Source organism: Corylus avellana, chromosome ca11 (genome assembly GCF_901000735.1).
Source record: "Corylus avellana chromosome ca11, CavTom2PMs-1.0".
NCBI classification, from domain to species: domain Eukaryota; kingdom Viridiplantae; phylum Streptophyta; class Magnoliopsida; order Fagales; family Betulaceae; genus Corylus; species Corylus avellana.
In genome coordinates this window covers 16,941,242-16,956,726 of record NC_081551.1, presented here as the reverse complement: position 1 = coordinate 16,956,726, position 15,485 = coordinate 16,941,242, and the positions used below count along the sequence as shown (strand labels likewise).

At 37.0% G+C, this 15,485-nt stretch overlaps 2 protein-coding genes across 2 annotated transcripts; both read right to left on the bottom strand.

The window, feature by feature from the left end:
- Nucleotides 1-4,141: 4,141 nt before the first annotated feature.
- Nucleotides 4,142-6,226, bottom strand: LOC132166330 (peroxidase 25-like). Its single transcript, XM_059577133.1, has 4 exons — nucleotides 5,970-6,226; nucleotides 5,710-5,889; nucleotides 5,269-5,431; nucleotides 4,142-4,621 (listed from the first exon to the last, which is right to left on the bottom strand). The coding sequence occupies exons 1-4, from the start codon at nucleotides 6,177-6,179 to the stop codon at nucleotides 4,197-4,199; spliced, it is 978 nt and encodes a 325-aa protein (XP_059433116.1). The 5' UTR covers nucleotides 6,180-6,226; the 3' UTR covers nucleotides 4,142-4,196.
- A 2,257-nt stretch (nucleotides 6,227-8,483) lies between these two features.
- Nucleotides 8,484-10,521, bottom strand: LOC132166468 (peroxidase 25-like). The gene is made up of 4 exons (XM_059577284.1): nucleotides 10,312-10,521; nucleotides 10,045-10,224; nucleotides 9,599-9,761; nucleotides 8,484-8,908 (listed from the first exon to the last, which is right to left on the bottom strand). The coding sequence occupies exons 1-4, from the start codon at nucleotides 10,519-10,521 to the stop codon at nucleotides 8,484-8,486; spliced, it is 978 nt and encodes a 325-aa protein (XP_059433267.1).
- Between the last annotated feature and the right edge of the window lie 4,964 nt (nucleotides 10,522-15,485).

Genomic DNA, 15,485 nt, shown 5'->3' with positions numbered 1-15,485 from the left:
ACGTCAGAAAAATTTAATCAAATTTAATTTTTAAACAATTTATTTAAATAAAATTAAAATTAAAAAATTTCTGACCTGTCAACGTTCGACACGTCAGAAGTTTCTAACGTGTCGTTTTCACACGTCAGAAAATTCTGACGTGTCGGTTTGACACATCAGAAATTTCTGACGTGTCAAACCGACATGTCAGAAACTGCTGACGTGTCACTTTGACACGTCAGCAGTTTTATTTTCCTATAGGATATTATATTTATAAATATAACTTATAATATATTATATATTATAATATATATATATATATATATAGAAAGAGGCAAGCATTAACCGACGCGCCGCTTTGCACGCCGATTTACTTCACGGCAAAGCTTGGCACGTCAGGAAGGATATTAGATATATAATATATTATATTTATAAATATAACTTATAATATATTATATATTATAATATATATATATATATAAATCCTGACGTGCCAAGCTCGCACGTCAGGCGTGGCCTTGGGAAGGCCAGGCTGGCCAGCGCCTGCTGGCCGTCCCATCGCCTACGCCTAGGGCTGTTAAGTGAGCGAAGCGTCTCGCGAGCAAGCTCGGGCTCGGCTCGCATAAGTTCGGCTCGTGCTCGATTCGAATATTAAATGAAGCATTTCATGAACACAAATCCTGGCTCGAATATTAAACGAAGCAAGCTCGGCTCGACTCGGCTAAGCTCGTGAACAGCTCGTATAAGCTCGTATATATATATACTAAGTAATACATAATTAATTATAAATTTCATAATTATTAAAACCTTAAAATTGCATTTATATTTAAGCGTTAGAAAATGAAAAATTCTAGACCCTTCGTGATCAAAGAGAGAGAGAGAGCAATCATTAAAAAGACCTCGATTCAATTAGAGCAGACCCAAACGAAAGGAAGAAAAATCAAGTAGAAACTATTGAGGGAGATTGTGAAAGGCATAAACTATTGAAGAATCAAACAAACCCAAACACTATCAGTACCTGTCTAGTGAGCGAGAGTGAGATAGTGGGAAATGAGAGTTCAGGTGGAAGATCCGTTGTGACTGGTGAGCGGGATTGATAGAGAGACATTAAAAAAAATATTTTTTTGTAGGGGCGTTGTCCCAATGCAATCTGAATGCAACTTGTTAACTTGTCCCACGTTATTAAGAAAACATCAATCTCCAAGTTTGCTTATCTATAAAAGGATGCATATCCTTTCTCTTTGAAACCAAATGCCTTGCTGTATTGACTCAGGCTCTATACTCGACTAGCCAGGTTAAGCAAATACTCATATGCAACTAACTTCTTAAGCCGTTTAAGAGTACTTGAAGTTAAAAAAAAAATTTTAAACAAAAACATTAAATATAAGAGCCAGCTCGCGAGCTAGCTCGGCTCGACTAATTATTAGCTCGAGCTCGATTTTTTTGGCTCGCCCTTGAGCTCGAGTAAAATTTAAACGAGCCAAGCTTGAACAAGGGAAGCTCGCTCAAGCTCGGCTCGTTTACACCCCTACCCACGCCTCCATTACTTTTTTTTTGGTTTTCTCTTCTTTTTTTTTTTTCTTTTTTTTTTCTCCCGCCTGGCCATTCTTATTTCCCCAACTTTTTTTCTCTTTATATTCTTCTCTCTTCTTATTTTGAAATTCCCCACACACTTTCTCTCCTCTCTCAATCTCCCTGATCTGGTACGAAGCTCCTCTCTAGAGGAAGAAGAAAAAGAAAATGTGAAGATAAAAAGAAGAGAAGCAGCAGATTGAAGAAAAGCAAAAGAAGAAGAAGAAAAAGGAAAGAAGAACAGAAGCAGAAGAAAGAAAAATAAAAGGAGAAGAGAAGATAAAGAAGATTTTTTGGGTTTTTGAAAATTTGTTGGGTTTTGAGGTTTGGGTTTTTGATTTGGATTTTTGATTTTTTAAAGACTTTTTCGGTTTGAGTTTTTGTAAATAGAGAAAAGAAGAGAGAGACAGTACTGAGAAAATGGAGAGCATGGAGACATGATCCAATTAGCAGATCTGCAGAAACAAATTGAAGAGAAAAAAAAAAAAGAGAAAATGATCTTTTCTTTTCTCTGCAGATCTGCAGAGAAAAGAAAAGTGAAATTGGCGCAGGGTGGAGCTGCCAATTTGAAATCTCTGCACGTGAGGGAGCTGTGCAGAGATTTCAAATAAAATAATAATTTAAAATAATAAAATTTTTAATTGAAAAAAAAAAAATCCAGAAATTTTTTTTTTTAAAAAAAATATATTTTTTTAATTAATTTTTTAAATTTCCTGACGTGTCAAAATTGACACGTCAGGAAATTTCTGACATGTCACAAATTGACACGTCAGAAATTTTTCTGACGTGTCAAATTCGACCCGTCAGAAATTTCTGACGTGTCAAATTTAAAACGTCAGAAAATAATTTCTGACGTGTTAATTATAACACGTTAGAAATTTTTGACGGGTTAAAACTTGATACGTCAGAAATTTTTCATTTCTGACACCTATAATGTTCACGCGTAAAACACGTCAGAAAGGCCCCGTCAGGGACGTTTTCTGACGTGTCAGACAACCGAACACGTCAGAAAAAATTTAATTTTTTGTAGTGTCATCACCACACCAGATTATGTAGATTTTACAGGAATGTAAAATTACTTCTAGGTGGAGGTAGCAGGTCAAGAGTAGTAACTCTTGACCAAGAGTTGTATTGGGACTCTATAAATAGAGTCCCATGAGAATGCAGAATCATTATTCTATTTTTCACGTGAAATCTTAGTTTAGTTTTCTCTTGGTTTTTCTGCATTCTAAACACTCTTATTCTCTACCAGATTTCCATCCTAACGGGAGAAATCCTTTCTGAAGAATTTACAAAGATTCCATAATTAAGAATCTTACACAAACAGCTTTGCAAAGTTCCTATTTTCACGTGTGCTCTTCTGAAATTTAATAGGACTGCAGCTCCATACATCAGACGCTGGTGAACAAGACCAAACAATATGCTCAACACTTTCTTCTACTAAATTACAGATTGGGCACTTTGGTGAAGTAGTCACCTTTCTCTTGTACAGATTGGTTTTTGTTGGGAGAAGATTAATTTTATAATAGGAAAAATCCATTAGACACTAAAATCCAAAATGTGGATAATTAGAGAATTGATTAGCGAGCATTAATTCAAAATCAAGCATGGGAGACATTGATAGCGAAATCAATCCTCATTTTAAGGTTGAATGACCGGTCTTGTCATTATTTATTCTTTTTCTTTCAAATCAATTTTAATCATCTTCCCTTTTTTCAATAAAATAAATAAACCCCAAGGACTAAGATTCATTAAGAAACAACGACAACCATTAGATTTGTCATCTCATCTCAAAACATGTCTTTAATCAGAAAATTAAACACAAATTGAAATTGGAGAGCGACGTGGTCGGCATAGTATGCACTCTTCATTTTATGGTTAAGATTTAAAGTTAGTACATCTAACTGTATATATAATTTTATATTATTTAAATTTTTTAAAAGATGTGTCAATATTGATTTCATATGCATCGTTAAATTAACAAATTTTAAATTATAACTATAAAATAAATACTATAAATTTAATTTAAAATGAAAACGATCTTATTTCCCCATTATCCCTATGCCTCTCCATCCTCATACTAAATGTATGGACTCTGCATTCCCCTCCTACATTTGGCTCCTTCATTGTGAGTGTTCTAATAGATGAATATATAAATAAATAATATGCATAAGCATGTAGAGAATCTTTTTAATAATAATCATAAATTTGCAATTAGAGCCTATAAATTATAAGGAAAATTTTACTTAACTCTCCTAACTTTTATTAAATTTGCAATTACCTTCCTAAACTTTTAAAAAATTCAATTTAGTATATCCATCTTTCAAATTTTTTTCAAATTCACCCCTCTATCCCTCAAGAGGGGTGTCAAAATTCTCAAAATGCTTACTTCTTTTAGGGAAAAAAAAAAAAGAAAAAGAAAAATTGAAACGATTTAGACGTTGGTCTGGATTTAACAGAATTTGCAAAAATGCCTGCTCTTAAATCTTTGAAAAAAAAAATTAAAAAAAAAAAAAAATATATATATATATATATATTTTTTTTTTTTCATTTTCCTTTCACATAGAAGTACATATATATTTCTTCTTCATAAATATAGTCAGCCCACACATGCATCTTCTTGGGGTTGATTAATTTCTTGATGATCAATTAAACTTGGAACACAATTGCCTAATCTCCCCCTGTGCATCTGTCGTCTTCACCTCAATGCTACTCATCTTAATCATAGCCTTTGGAAAATCATTATCGAATCGTATCCCCAGCAATCCCCTGATGCTCCCCGCATAATTCTGCACCACGCTACGCGTTGCATCGTCTCCCCAGAGCCTCTGGTCCGACTCCAGAACTGCGTTGCCGTCACGCACGTTCTTGAAGAAACTCACGTCGAACTTCGCCTGGCTGTCTTTGTCTAACGCGACGCGTTTTGAGCCATCGCCATCTTTGGGGCAGAGGGCTTTAAGCTGCGCCAGAAATGCTTGGTTTATGGTGGGGTCGGAGTTGCCGGTGGCCGTGAAGTTGTATAAACGGTACCGAAAGAATAAACAGTCTGTTTGTCCTATGGTGTGCGCACCTGCACATCCACATCCACATGCAAATCCCCCATAAAAAAAACGTATTTTAATGGACCGAAGTACATTACCCTTTTTTTAAAAAAAAAAAAAGTCGTTCAAATTTTTTACAAATTTAAATTTTACCCTTAAATTTTTTAACTTTACCTCCTTAAACTTTATTTATAGGGGTGAAAAGGCGGACAGTTAATAACCGCCCGTTAACCGCACTAACCGCTTTTGAAGGCGGTTAACAAAAACCACGCCTATAATGTCATTTTTGTGTTTAAAATTTTAAATATGTATAAAAATCTAGAAACGATGTTATATGTAGTATGATATTAAAGTGTTACCATAGAAACAACATCGTTTTGATTTTTCTTTTTTTAAAAAAAAAAATTAAAATTTTTTATTTTAAGAATCAGTTAATGGTTATTAGAGTTACTAACCGCTAACCGCTTAGTGGATTTTACTAATCGCCTAGGCCGTTACGATTAATGATTTTAGCCAATAATTGCTAATCGTAACCGTCTTTTCACTCCTATCTATTTACTCCTAAATTTTTTAATTTTGCCCCTCAAACTCCAAATTCCAATTCCACCCCTGATGTTAATTACACACCATCTCCATGTAAATAACTAAGAGAGAGAGAGAGAGAGAGAGAGAGTACCAACTAATGTGACAAGATCATGATCGTCAAGGCCTTTAGCAGCGAATTTTTGCCTCTGGACAGAGACAGGATCAAGAGGAGAAGGTAAATTTGAGGCTTGGGAAGACAAAGATACCTTGCCATCTCTTCTTCCGGTGGGCACTTGCCAACTTGGACCATTGGTCTGAGATTTGGAGATATAAATATATAGTTAAGTCCCCAACTTTGACACAGGTCGTGACACCCGTGTCAGGTTCGTGTCAATGCGTTTAACCGACAAACTTTTGACACGATCTCTTTAGTTAAACGTGTCAAATTCTTCAATCTTAACACAATTCATTTAAATAAGCGGGTATGACCCGTTTGATAAATAGATTGTGTTGAGTTGACTCCAACCTAATTGGCTAATTCAATATTTGACTCCATTTAAAAACCAACTCAAATAAAGAGAGATTTGTATACCAAGTCCACAGAATCGCGAGCAGCAAGTGCAAGTATGTCGGCGCATGAAACCACGCCAGGGCACAAGGCCTCCAGCTGTGATTTTGCATCATCGATTGCTTCAAACCCTCTTAACCCAAGGTTTGGCAGTGCATTCCTCTCAGCAGAAGACCCCGTGATCAACACCGAACCATCACACCCCTGTGCAATTAATTTCAATTAATGTCAGTTTCAGAAAATTTTCATGCATGAGGAGAAGGGGATTTAGGAAGACGATGGACCTGAACAAAGCAATCATGGAAGTGAAGCCTTAGCAAGCCAGCAGCAATCGTGGGGTCTCTGTTGAAGTGTGTTTCAACGGTGGATCTCACTATGGCCTCGGCTCTTGGGCAGGAAGAAGAATAGAACCCAGTTTTCAGCTGGCTTTCAACAGGTGAAATCACCACTAAAATCACAAGGAAAGCAAACCACATGGCTTCCATTTGCACCATTAACAAATTTATGCTAATCCCAATTCAGAATTTCTGGTGCTTTCTTCTCCTCGCTACCAACTTTGTAGCACTGATCTTATTAGATCTATATATATATGGGTGTTGTAAAGCTACTTTTCATAGAATTTTGGGCTTTCTTTAACCTTTTTGTTAGTGGAGATCAACGCGTGGGGTAGTGGAAGATGGTGCATATTTTTGTTTTTTTTATTGGAGACCTGGAGATGGATTTCAACAGCATATTGGTATTTGGTGGCCTCTTTTCCTTGATACTTTTTTAGCTTTTTATTCCTTGATCGAGGGGATTCTCTCTCTCAATCTCTATTATCTTTTTCTCCTTTTCCTGCAATTAATTGTTTTCGTGGCAAGGTCATGTTCACATTAGCTTTCAACATGCACTGGGTTTATATGGATCAGCATAATCACTTTGCATATATGCAAATTCATTCATCATTCTCAGGCATATATAATGGAATTAATTCTTGGAGTAACTTAATTAATTAATGTTCACCAAGTTTGGTATATACTACTCCAAGAGTATGATTAGTGCCCAATACAGTCGATCTACATGCGTTTTATTTAAAAAAAAGGTCAATTGGTTGCCACACTGGCATTCCAATATGCATCTACAGAATTATCCAATAGACCAACAACTCACATTTATTTCTTTAACATTTTACTTTAATTTAGGTGACGCAATTGCTGATGGATCCTCACTTTACTTCAATCAAAAGTGAGGATCGAGTGTACCCATTTCAAATGGGTTGATCGAGAAGCCTCGTTGAAATAAACCATTTCTCTATTTCAAGACGGTTAATTTTTGATACATTCCGTAAACTGACATAAACCTAATACAAAATTAATAAGTTGAAATTAAAAGATCTGACTCATTTAATTAAATAAATTAAGTTAGTATTAATTTATATTGTCTTATACATATGTCTCAACATGATATAAGGGATGACAAGTTTTTAACACAACTTGCAAGCCCAACGTGAACTCAACACGAAATTAGTCATTAAGATTTATAATTTTGACCCATTTAATTAAATTAATCAAATTTATAATTTTATGCAATCTTATATTTAATAGTATGTTCAAGTACTGCAACAGAATCTAAGGCCCTGTTCAAGCGCGTTGACATGGGTCAACGACTCAACATGCATGCTGTAAAGTGCAATGGAGTCCGATGTCCAACCGCGTTTTTTCCTATAGTAGTACGTTGCCGCGGCTTCAACTGTTGACTACACTATTCTTCTCTTTCTTTTTTCTTTCTTTTTTTAATTCGAGCAAATGTGAACTATACAATAAGCAATAATAAGGGTGGCAATTGTACCAGCTCCGTGTCTAGACATATGTATATAAGATTATATATAATTCAACCAATTTAATTAAATAGGATAAACTTGTCAATTATAACTCTCTAATTTTATATTGGGTTCATGTCGAGTTTATGAATTATGTCAAAAATTTTCTATTATTATGTTGTTAGTCAGGTTCGAATTGTGTCGAAATATGAATATAAAATTGTATATATTATTTTTAACTTGATCCATTTAATTAAATAAGTTAAACTCTTCAACATTAACTTTGTATCAGATTTATAGATAGTATCAAAAATTATCAATAATTGACCATAGCTCTTATACTTGTTAAATCAAATATTGGTAATCGATGAGTATTTTGGTAATAATGGATCCTCTCGCGTAATAATAAGTGTCACAAATAAGATTGGTGGTGGAATTTACCATTGTATTTGAGAAGAAGTAATTGACCAAAAAGAAAAGAAGGAGAAGGAGAAGGAGAAGGAGAAGTACTTGTCCTAGAATATTCCTTAAGGGTGAAGTAAAACAGAACGCCGGCGTGCTAAGGACGCCAGACAAAAAATATATATTTTTAATATTTTAATAAAAAAAAAACAATTTTTTTTTGTCTCAGTACGCCTAGGGGTGTAAATGAGCTGAGCTTGAGCGAGCTTCCCTTGTTCAAGCTTGGCTCGTTTAAATTTTACTCGAGCTCGAGTCGAGCTCAAGGGCGAGCCAAAAAAATCGAGCTCGAGCTAATAATAAGTCGAGCCGAGCCAGCTCGCGAGCTGGCTCTTATATTTAATGTTTTTGTTTAAAATTTTTTTTTTAACTTCAAGTATTCTTAAACGGCTTAAGAAGTTAGTTTGCATATGAGTATTTGCTTAGCCTGACTAGTCGAGTATAGAGCCTGAGTCAATACAGTAAGGCATATATATTTCTTCTTCATAAATATAGTCAGCCCACACATGCATCTTCTTGGGGTTGATTAATTTCTTGATGATCAATTAAACTTGGAACAGAGTTTCCTAATCTCCCCCTGTGCATCTGTCGTCTTCACCTCAATGCTACTCATCTTAATCATAGCCTTTGGAAAATCATTATCAAATGTTATCCCCAGCAATCCCCTGATGCTCCCCGCATAATTCTGCACCACGCTACGCGTTGCTTCGTCTCCCCAGAGCCTCTGGTCCGACTCCAGAACTGCGTTGCCGTCACGCACGTTCTTGAAGAAACTCACGTCGAACTTCACCTGGCTGTCTTTGTCTAACGCGACGCGTTTTGAGCCATCGCCATCTTTGGGGCAGAGGGCTTTAAGCTGGGCCAGAAATGCTTGGTTTATGGTCGGGTCGGAGTTGCCGGTGGCCGTGAAGTTGTATAAACGGTACCGGAAGAATGAACAGTCCGTTTGTCCTATGGTGTGCGCACCTGCACATCCACATCCACATGCAAATCCCCCATAAAAAAAAAAAGTATGTTAATCAGGGGCAGAACTAACTACATTACCTTTTGTTTTTTGAAAAAAGTCCTTCAAATTTTTTACAAATTTAAATTTTACCCCTAAATTTTTTAATTTTGCCCTCTCAAACTCTTTTTATAGGGGTGAAAAGGCAAACGGTTAATAACTACCTGCTAACTGCACTAACCGCTAACCGCTTACCGCTTTTGTAGGCGGTTAGCAAAACCGTGCCTATATACATATTATATTTTATATATAAAAATACATGAAACAATGTCATTTTTGTGTTTAAAATTTTTTTTTTTTATATATATATATATATATAAATCTTGAAATGATGTCATATGTAGTACGATATTATTGTCTTACCATAGAAATGACATCGTTTTGATTTTTCTTTTTTTAAAAAAAATTAAAATTTTTTCTTTTAAGAAGCGGTTAGCGGTTATTAGAGTTACTAACCGCTAATTGTCAGTTAACCGCCTAGGAGTTTACGATTAGCGATTTTAGCCAATAACTGCTAACCGCCTTTTCACTCTTATCTATTTACTCCTATATTTTTTAATTTTGCTCCCCAAATTCTAAATTCTAGTTCCACCCCTGTTGTTAATTACACACCATCTCCATGTAAATAACTAAGAGAGAGAGAGAGAGAGTACCAACTAATGTGACAAGATCATGATCGTCAAGGCCTTTAGCAGTGAATTTTTGCCTCTGGATAGAGACAGGATCAAGAGGAGAAGGTAAATTTGAGGCTTGGGAAGACAAAGATACCCTGCCATCTCTCCTTCCGGTGGGCACTTGCCAACTTGGACCATCACTCTGAGATTTGGGGATATACATATATGGTTAGATCCCGAAGTTTGAAACACGTCATGCAGGATTGGCGTGTCAACCCGTTTGACTCACAAACTCATTAAAGGTTGATTCTAACAGCATCTGTTTAGTTAAACATGTTTGATTCTTCAATCTCGACACAACTCATTTAAATAAGCGGGTATGACCCGTTTGATAAATAGATAGTGTTGAGTTGAATTGAACATAATTCATTATTTGACCCGTTATTTAAAAACCAACTCAAATAAAGAGAGATTTGTATATATACCAAGTCCACAGAATCACGAGCAGCAAGTGCAAGTATGTCGGCGCATGAAACCACGCCAGGGCACAAGGCCTCTAGCTGTGATTTTGCATCATCGATTGCTTCAAACCCTCTTAACCCAAGGTTTGGCTGTGCATTCCTCTCAGCAGAAGACCCCGTGATCAACACCGAACCATCACACCCCTGTGCAATTTATATATATGCATCAATTAATGTCGATTTCAGAAAATATTCATGCATGAGGAGAAGGGGATTAGGAAGACGATGGACCTGAACAAAGCAATCATGGAAGTGAAGCCTGAGCAAGCCAGCAGCAATCGTGGGGTCTCTGTTGAAGTGTGTTTCAACGGTGGATCTCACTATGGCCTCGGCTCTTGGGCAGGAAGAAGAATAAAACCCAGTTTTCAGCTGGCTTTCAACAGGTGAAATCACCACTAAAATCACAAGGAAAGAAAACCACATGGCTTCCATTTGCACCATTAACAAAATTAATTATGCTAATCCCAGTTCAGAATTTCTTTCTCCTCACTACCAACTTTGTAGCACTCATCTTATTAGATCTATATATATATGGGTGGTGTAAAGCTACTTTTCGTAGAATTTTGGGCTTTCTTTAAACCTTTTTGTTAGTGGAGATCAACGTACGCTTGGGGTAGTAGAAGATGGTGCATATTTTTGTTTTTGTATTGGAGACCTGGAGATGGATTTCAACAGCACACTGGTCTTTGGTGGCCTCTTTTCCTTGATACTTTTTTAGCTTTTTATTCCTTGATCGAGGGGATTCTCTCTCTCAATCTCTATTATCTTTTTCTCCTTTTCCTTCAATTAATTGTTTTCGTGGCAAGGTGTTCACATTAGCTTTCATACATGCACTGGGTTTATATGGATCGGCTTAATATTCACGATTCTCAGGCATATATGATGGAATTAATTCTTGGAGTAACTTAATTGATGTTTATCAAGTTTGGTATATACTACTCCAAGAGTTTCATTAGTGCCTAATACAGTCAATCTACATGCGTTTTATTTTAAAAAAAGGTCAATGGGTAGCCACACTGGCATTCCAGTATGCATCTACAGAATTATCCAATAGACCAACAACTCACATTTATTTCTTTAACATTTTGCTTTAATTTAGGTGACGCAATTGCTGATTGATCCTCACTTTTACTTCAATCAAAAGTGAGGATCGAGTATACCCATTTGAAGACCAACAACTCACTTTTATTTCTTTAACATTTTACTTTAATCTAGGTGACGCAATTGCTGATTGATCCTCACTTTTACTTCAATCAAAAGTGAGGATCGAGTATACCCATTTCAAATGGGTTGAGAAGCCTCATTGAAATAAATGATTTCTCGATTTTAAGACGGTTAATTTTTGATACAATTCGCAAATTGATATGAACCCAATACAAAATTAGTAAGTTGAAATTAAAAGATTTGACTCATTTAATTAAGGAAAAATTACATTTTACCCCCTCAAAGTTGACAGTGTTTTTCAATTCGAATACTAAAGTTTCAATTTTTACAATTTGACGAATTTTATCCAAAACTTCCCATATTACCCCTAATTTTTATTTTTTTATTTTTTATAAAAAAATTTTAAAAAAAATTTGGGATGGCTGGTCATCTGGTCATTTTTGCACCTCCAAATTTGTTTTCGTTTTCATAAAAAATAAAAAATTAGGGGCAATATGGGAATTTTGGGATGATATTGGTCGAATTGAAAAAAATTGGAACTTTGTGGGGGTGGATTTCAAAAATTGAAACTTTGATGTTCGAATTGAAAAACACTGTCAAGTTTGGGGGGTAAACTGTAATTTTTCCTTCAATTAAATAAGTTAAGTTAGTATTAATCTATATAGTCTTATGAATATTTAATATTAATCAAATAATAAGAGTATAATGTAGCAATTTGGGCTTTATATGTGAATGTAGGTCATAGACCGAATGCTTTAACACAATCTTGTGCATTCCAAACCCTAGCTCCTTTCTCTCTGAGCACCGCAGCCGCACATGTAAGGTATCTCTAGGCTTGGGGAGGAGGGAAGGTCGTTGCCTACCTCCCTCCTCCCCTCTCCCTCTTCGCAACGGGTGCTAGAAGTTTACGTAATGCACCTATGATGCAGTGTGACTTAGTGGGCGGCAGCGAAGAACATCAATAAGCAGCGGATAAATAGTTCTAGATCTTGAGTCTGTCAATGATCTGAGAATTCTTCTCCAAATATAGAGTCTATCTATGATTTCAAGGAAAAATATGAAGAAAACTGACCTATGAATAATTCTTATTCAACAAAATTCAATAAACAATATAAACTGATAAACTAGAAGCTATATGCATATATTTATAGTTTCAAGACTCCTAAACCTAATAAACCATAACATAAATACTCTCAAAACCCTAAATTTAATAAAATAACGAAATAAAGACACTCAAAACTCTAACCCTAATAAAATAACAATATAAAGTCGGTTTAACCTAATGAAAATGCGGAAAATAATATAATGGTCTCGCGTGCACTCGATCGCATCACGCGGGCGCTCAATCGTAGTTCCAGAGAGCAGGTGCGCTCGATTTTGTGATCGATCGCAGTCATAGGGCGTAACGAGCGCTGGTGCGCTCGATCGCGCTTTAGTGCGCTTGAGCGCACTACCAGAAACCATTATCCGAGCTACATCATTCTCACATGGTTGGAGAGAATTCGTCCTCGAATTCGACTAATTCTTTCCACAGTCCTTTGGATACCCAGTCAACTCATCCCACTCGCCGTTCCTCAGGATCAAGACAAAGTAACACTCCACAATAAATGTGATGCTCTTCATCATCGGCACACGTCGATGTATGTCATGAAATCCCCACACACCCCTTTGTTGTGTAAACTTGTGATACTTCTCTCATGCTTTGCTCTTCCCACAGGCCATGAGAATCCCCAAAGAACTCATAAAGACCTTTTCAATCTGTGACAGAAAAGTTTTCTCCACCATATAGATCTTATCACAATTTTGGTTAGAATAATTTGATAAAATAACATCTATTTCAATGAAATCAACATAGTTAATTAGCTCAACACTAAAATCGAAGACTTTATCTTCGGGGCTCTTATTAAGCATATGATATGTAGAATTGTCGTAAAAAAGTGCAAAACTATCCGAAAGATTTACCTCTTTCAAGGGTTCCTCTTCTTCATGAAAAATTGCAAAACTATCAGAAAGATTTACCTCTTCCAAGGATTCCTCTTCTTCAGGAAAAATTGCGATACTCTCTGAAAGGTTTACCTCTTTCACTTCTTTCCCCAATTCTTCAAGCTTTTTAGGACTCTTGATGTCGTGCGGAAGATTAGGAACATTTGACCCCGTCACCAAATCAAGTTGAGGTTGAATGTCTCGCAACGACGGTACCGCTTTTGGTAATTCTGCTCGGACCACGTTGACAAATCTTCCCAACAGCTCCTTTATCAGCCCCGGTACCACTCCCTTGATGCCGCTTTCCGTGTCTATCAACTCCTGCTTGGCTACAAAGGATTGACCATCCCCTTGTGAAGGTTTTGGCTCCGCCCATGGGCTATGTAGCAATATCAATCTGGTTTTACCTAACATGAAGTTGTACGTGTTCTTTGTTTCATTATGGATAGCAACTTTATCATCTTGCCATGGCTTGCCCAATAACAGGTGACACGTCTCCAGGTCGACCACATCATACCATACAATATCTCTATATTTAGCTCCAATGGTAAAGGACACTAGAAAACGTTTAGAAATTGTTACCTCATTTCCTTTTGTGAGCAACTCCAATTGATAGGGAGTAGGATGTCTCTTGGTCTCAAGCCCCAACTTGCGAACTGCTTCCTCCAAGACTATATTCTCATGACTCCTTGGATCAATGATAAGCTTGGCCCCCTTGCCTCACGTGGTGCATATAGTTTGAAATGGTCGGCATGTACGTTTAATGTATCGAGACACCGAACGACACTTGATCTCCGCCACCTCCTTAGGCACCAACTCCGCCATCTTCCTAGGTACTTCTTTTTGTGAAAATTTTCTATTTTTTTCTGCCACCATGAACTCTATAGGTTGCAAGCAACCTTGGAATTCCGGTGTATCAAGTTTTAATCTACTTAACCACTGATTGGCATGAGCTTGCGCAAAGTGCTAACGTCCCTGCATTCGGCGCTCCGTACACGGGTTTCTAGATCCATTCCCATTGTGACGACACTAGTTAGATACTTAGGTAGTGAGGTTTTCAATTTGATCCCTCATAGCCTTGAGTCGATCCTCCTTGTATTGCCACCACTCACCATTAGATTTGCCTTCCGCCTGAGCGAATTGCAATCTTGGTTGGCAGCGATAACCGTTCAGTTGAACGATTGCCATTTCCTCCCTACGTGCTGCCTCTGTGTGCACGTGCACCTTGTTCATGTTTGCAAAGCGGTTACTCCTCCCCATTCATGGAAAGTAATTGAGCTATGATACTAACTGATGCAGCGTGACTTAGTGTGTTGTAGCAAGGAACATCAATAAGCAGCGGATAAATAATTCTAGATCTTGAGTCCATCAATGATCTGATAATTCTTCTCAAAATATAGAGTCTATCTATAATTTCAAGGAAAAATATGAAAAAAAAACTCACCTATGAGTAATTCTTATTCAACAAAATTCAATAAACAACATAAATTGATAAACTAGAGGTTATAAGCATGTATTTATACCCCCAAGACTCCTAAACCTAATAAAACATGACATAAATACCCCAAAAACCCTAAGTATAATAAAATAACGAAATAAAGACTTCCAAAACTCTAACCCTAATAAAATAACATCATAAAGTCGGTTTAACCTAATTAAAACGCAGAAAATAACATAATGGTCCTGCGTGCGCTCGATTGCAGCACGTGGGCGCTCGATCACAGTTCCAAAGAGCAGGTGCCCTCAATTGTGTGATCGATCGCAGTCACAGGGCGCAACGAGCGTAGGTGCGCTCAATCGCACTTTAGTGTGCTTAAGTGCACTACTAGAAACCATTATTCGAGCTACATCACCCTTGCCCCGTTGCCTCCTCTCTCCCCCTTCTCTACCGCTCTTTTCCCCCCTCTGGTCCGATTTTCTCTAGCATGGCCCTTCTCCCTTTCTCCACCTTGCCGCTTTCCTCCCCCGCCATCACCCTCTACTGCGTTTTTTTGCTGGATCGAGCTTGGCTTTGGACCGGTTTGTTTTCGCCTGATCTACTGCCCTCCGCCTTCCACCTCGATGCATGCGCTACCACCTTGCTAACCGGTTTCACCTGTGCCCATCCCAAATTTTGCACTGGATCGGTATTTCCGGCTGTGTTTTGGGTTTATGTTCCCTCCGGTTGTGGTTTTGATTTCGTTTTCTGGTTTGTTTTTTTGACGTTAATCTTGGTGTATTGTTATTTGTTTCTGTTGCTTGTTTGACACACTCTGTGG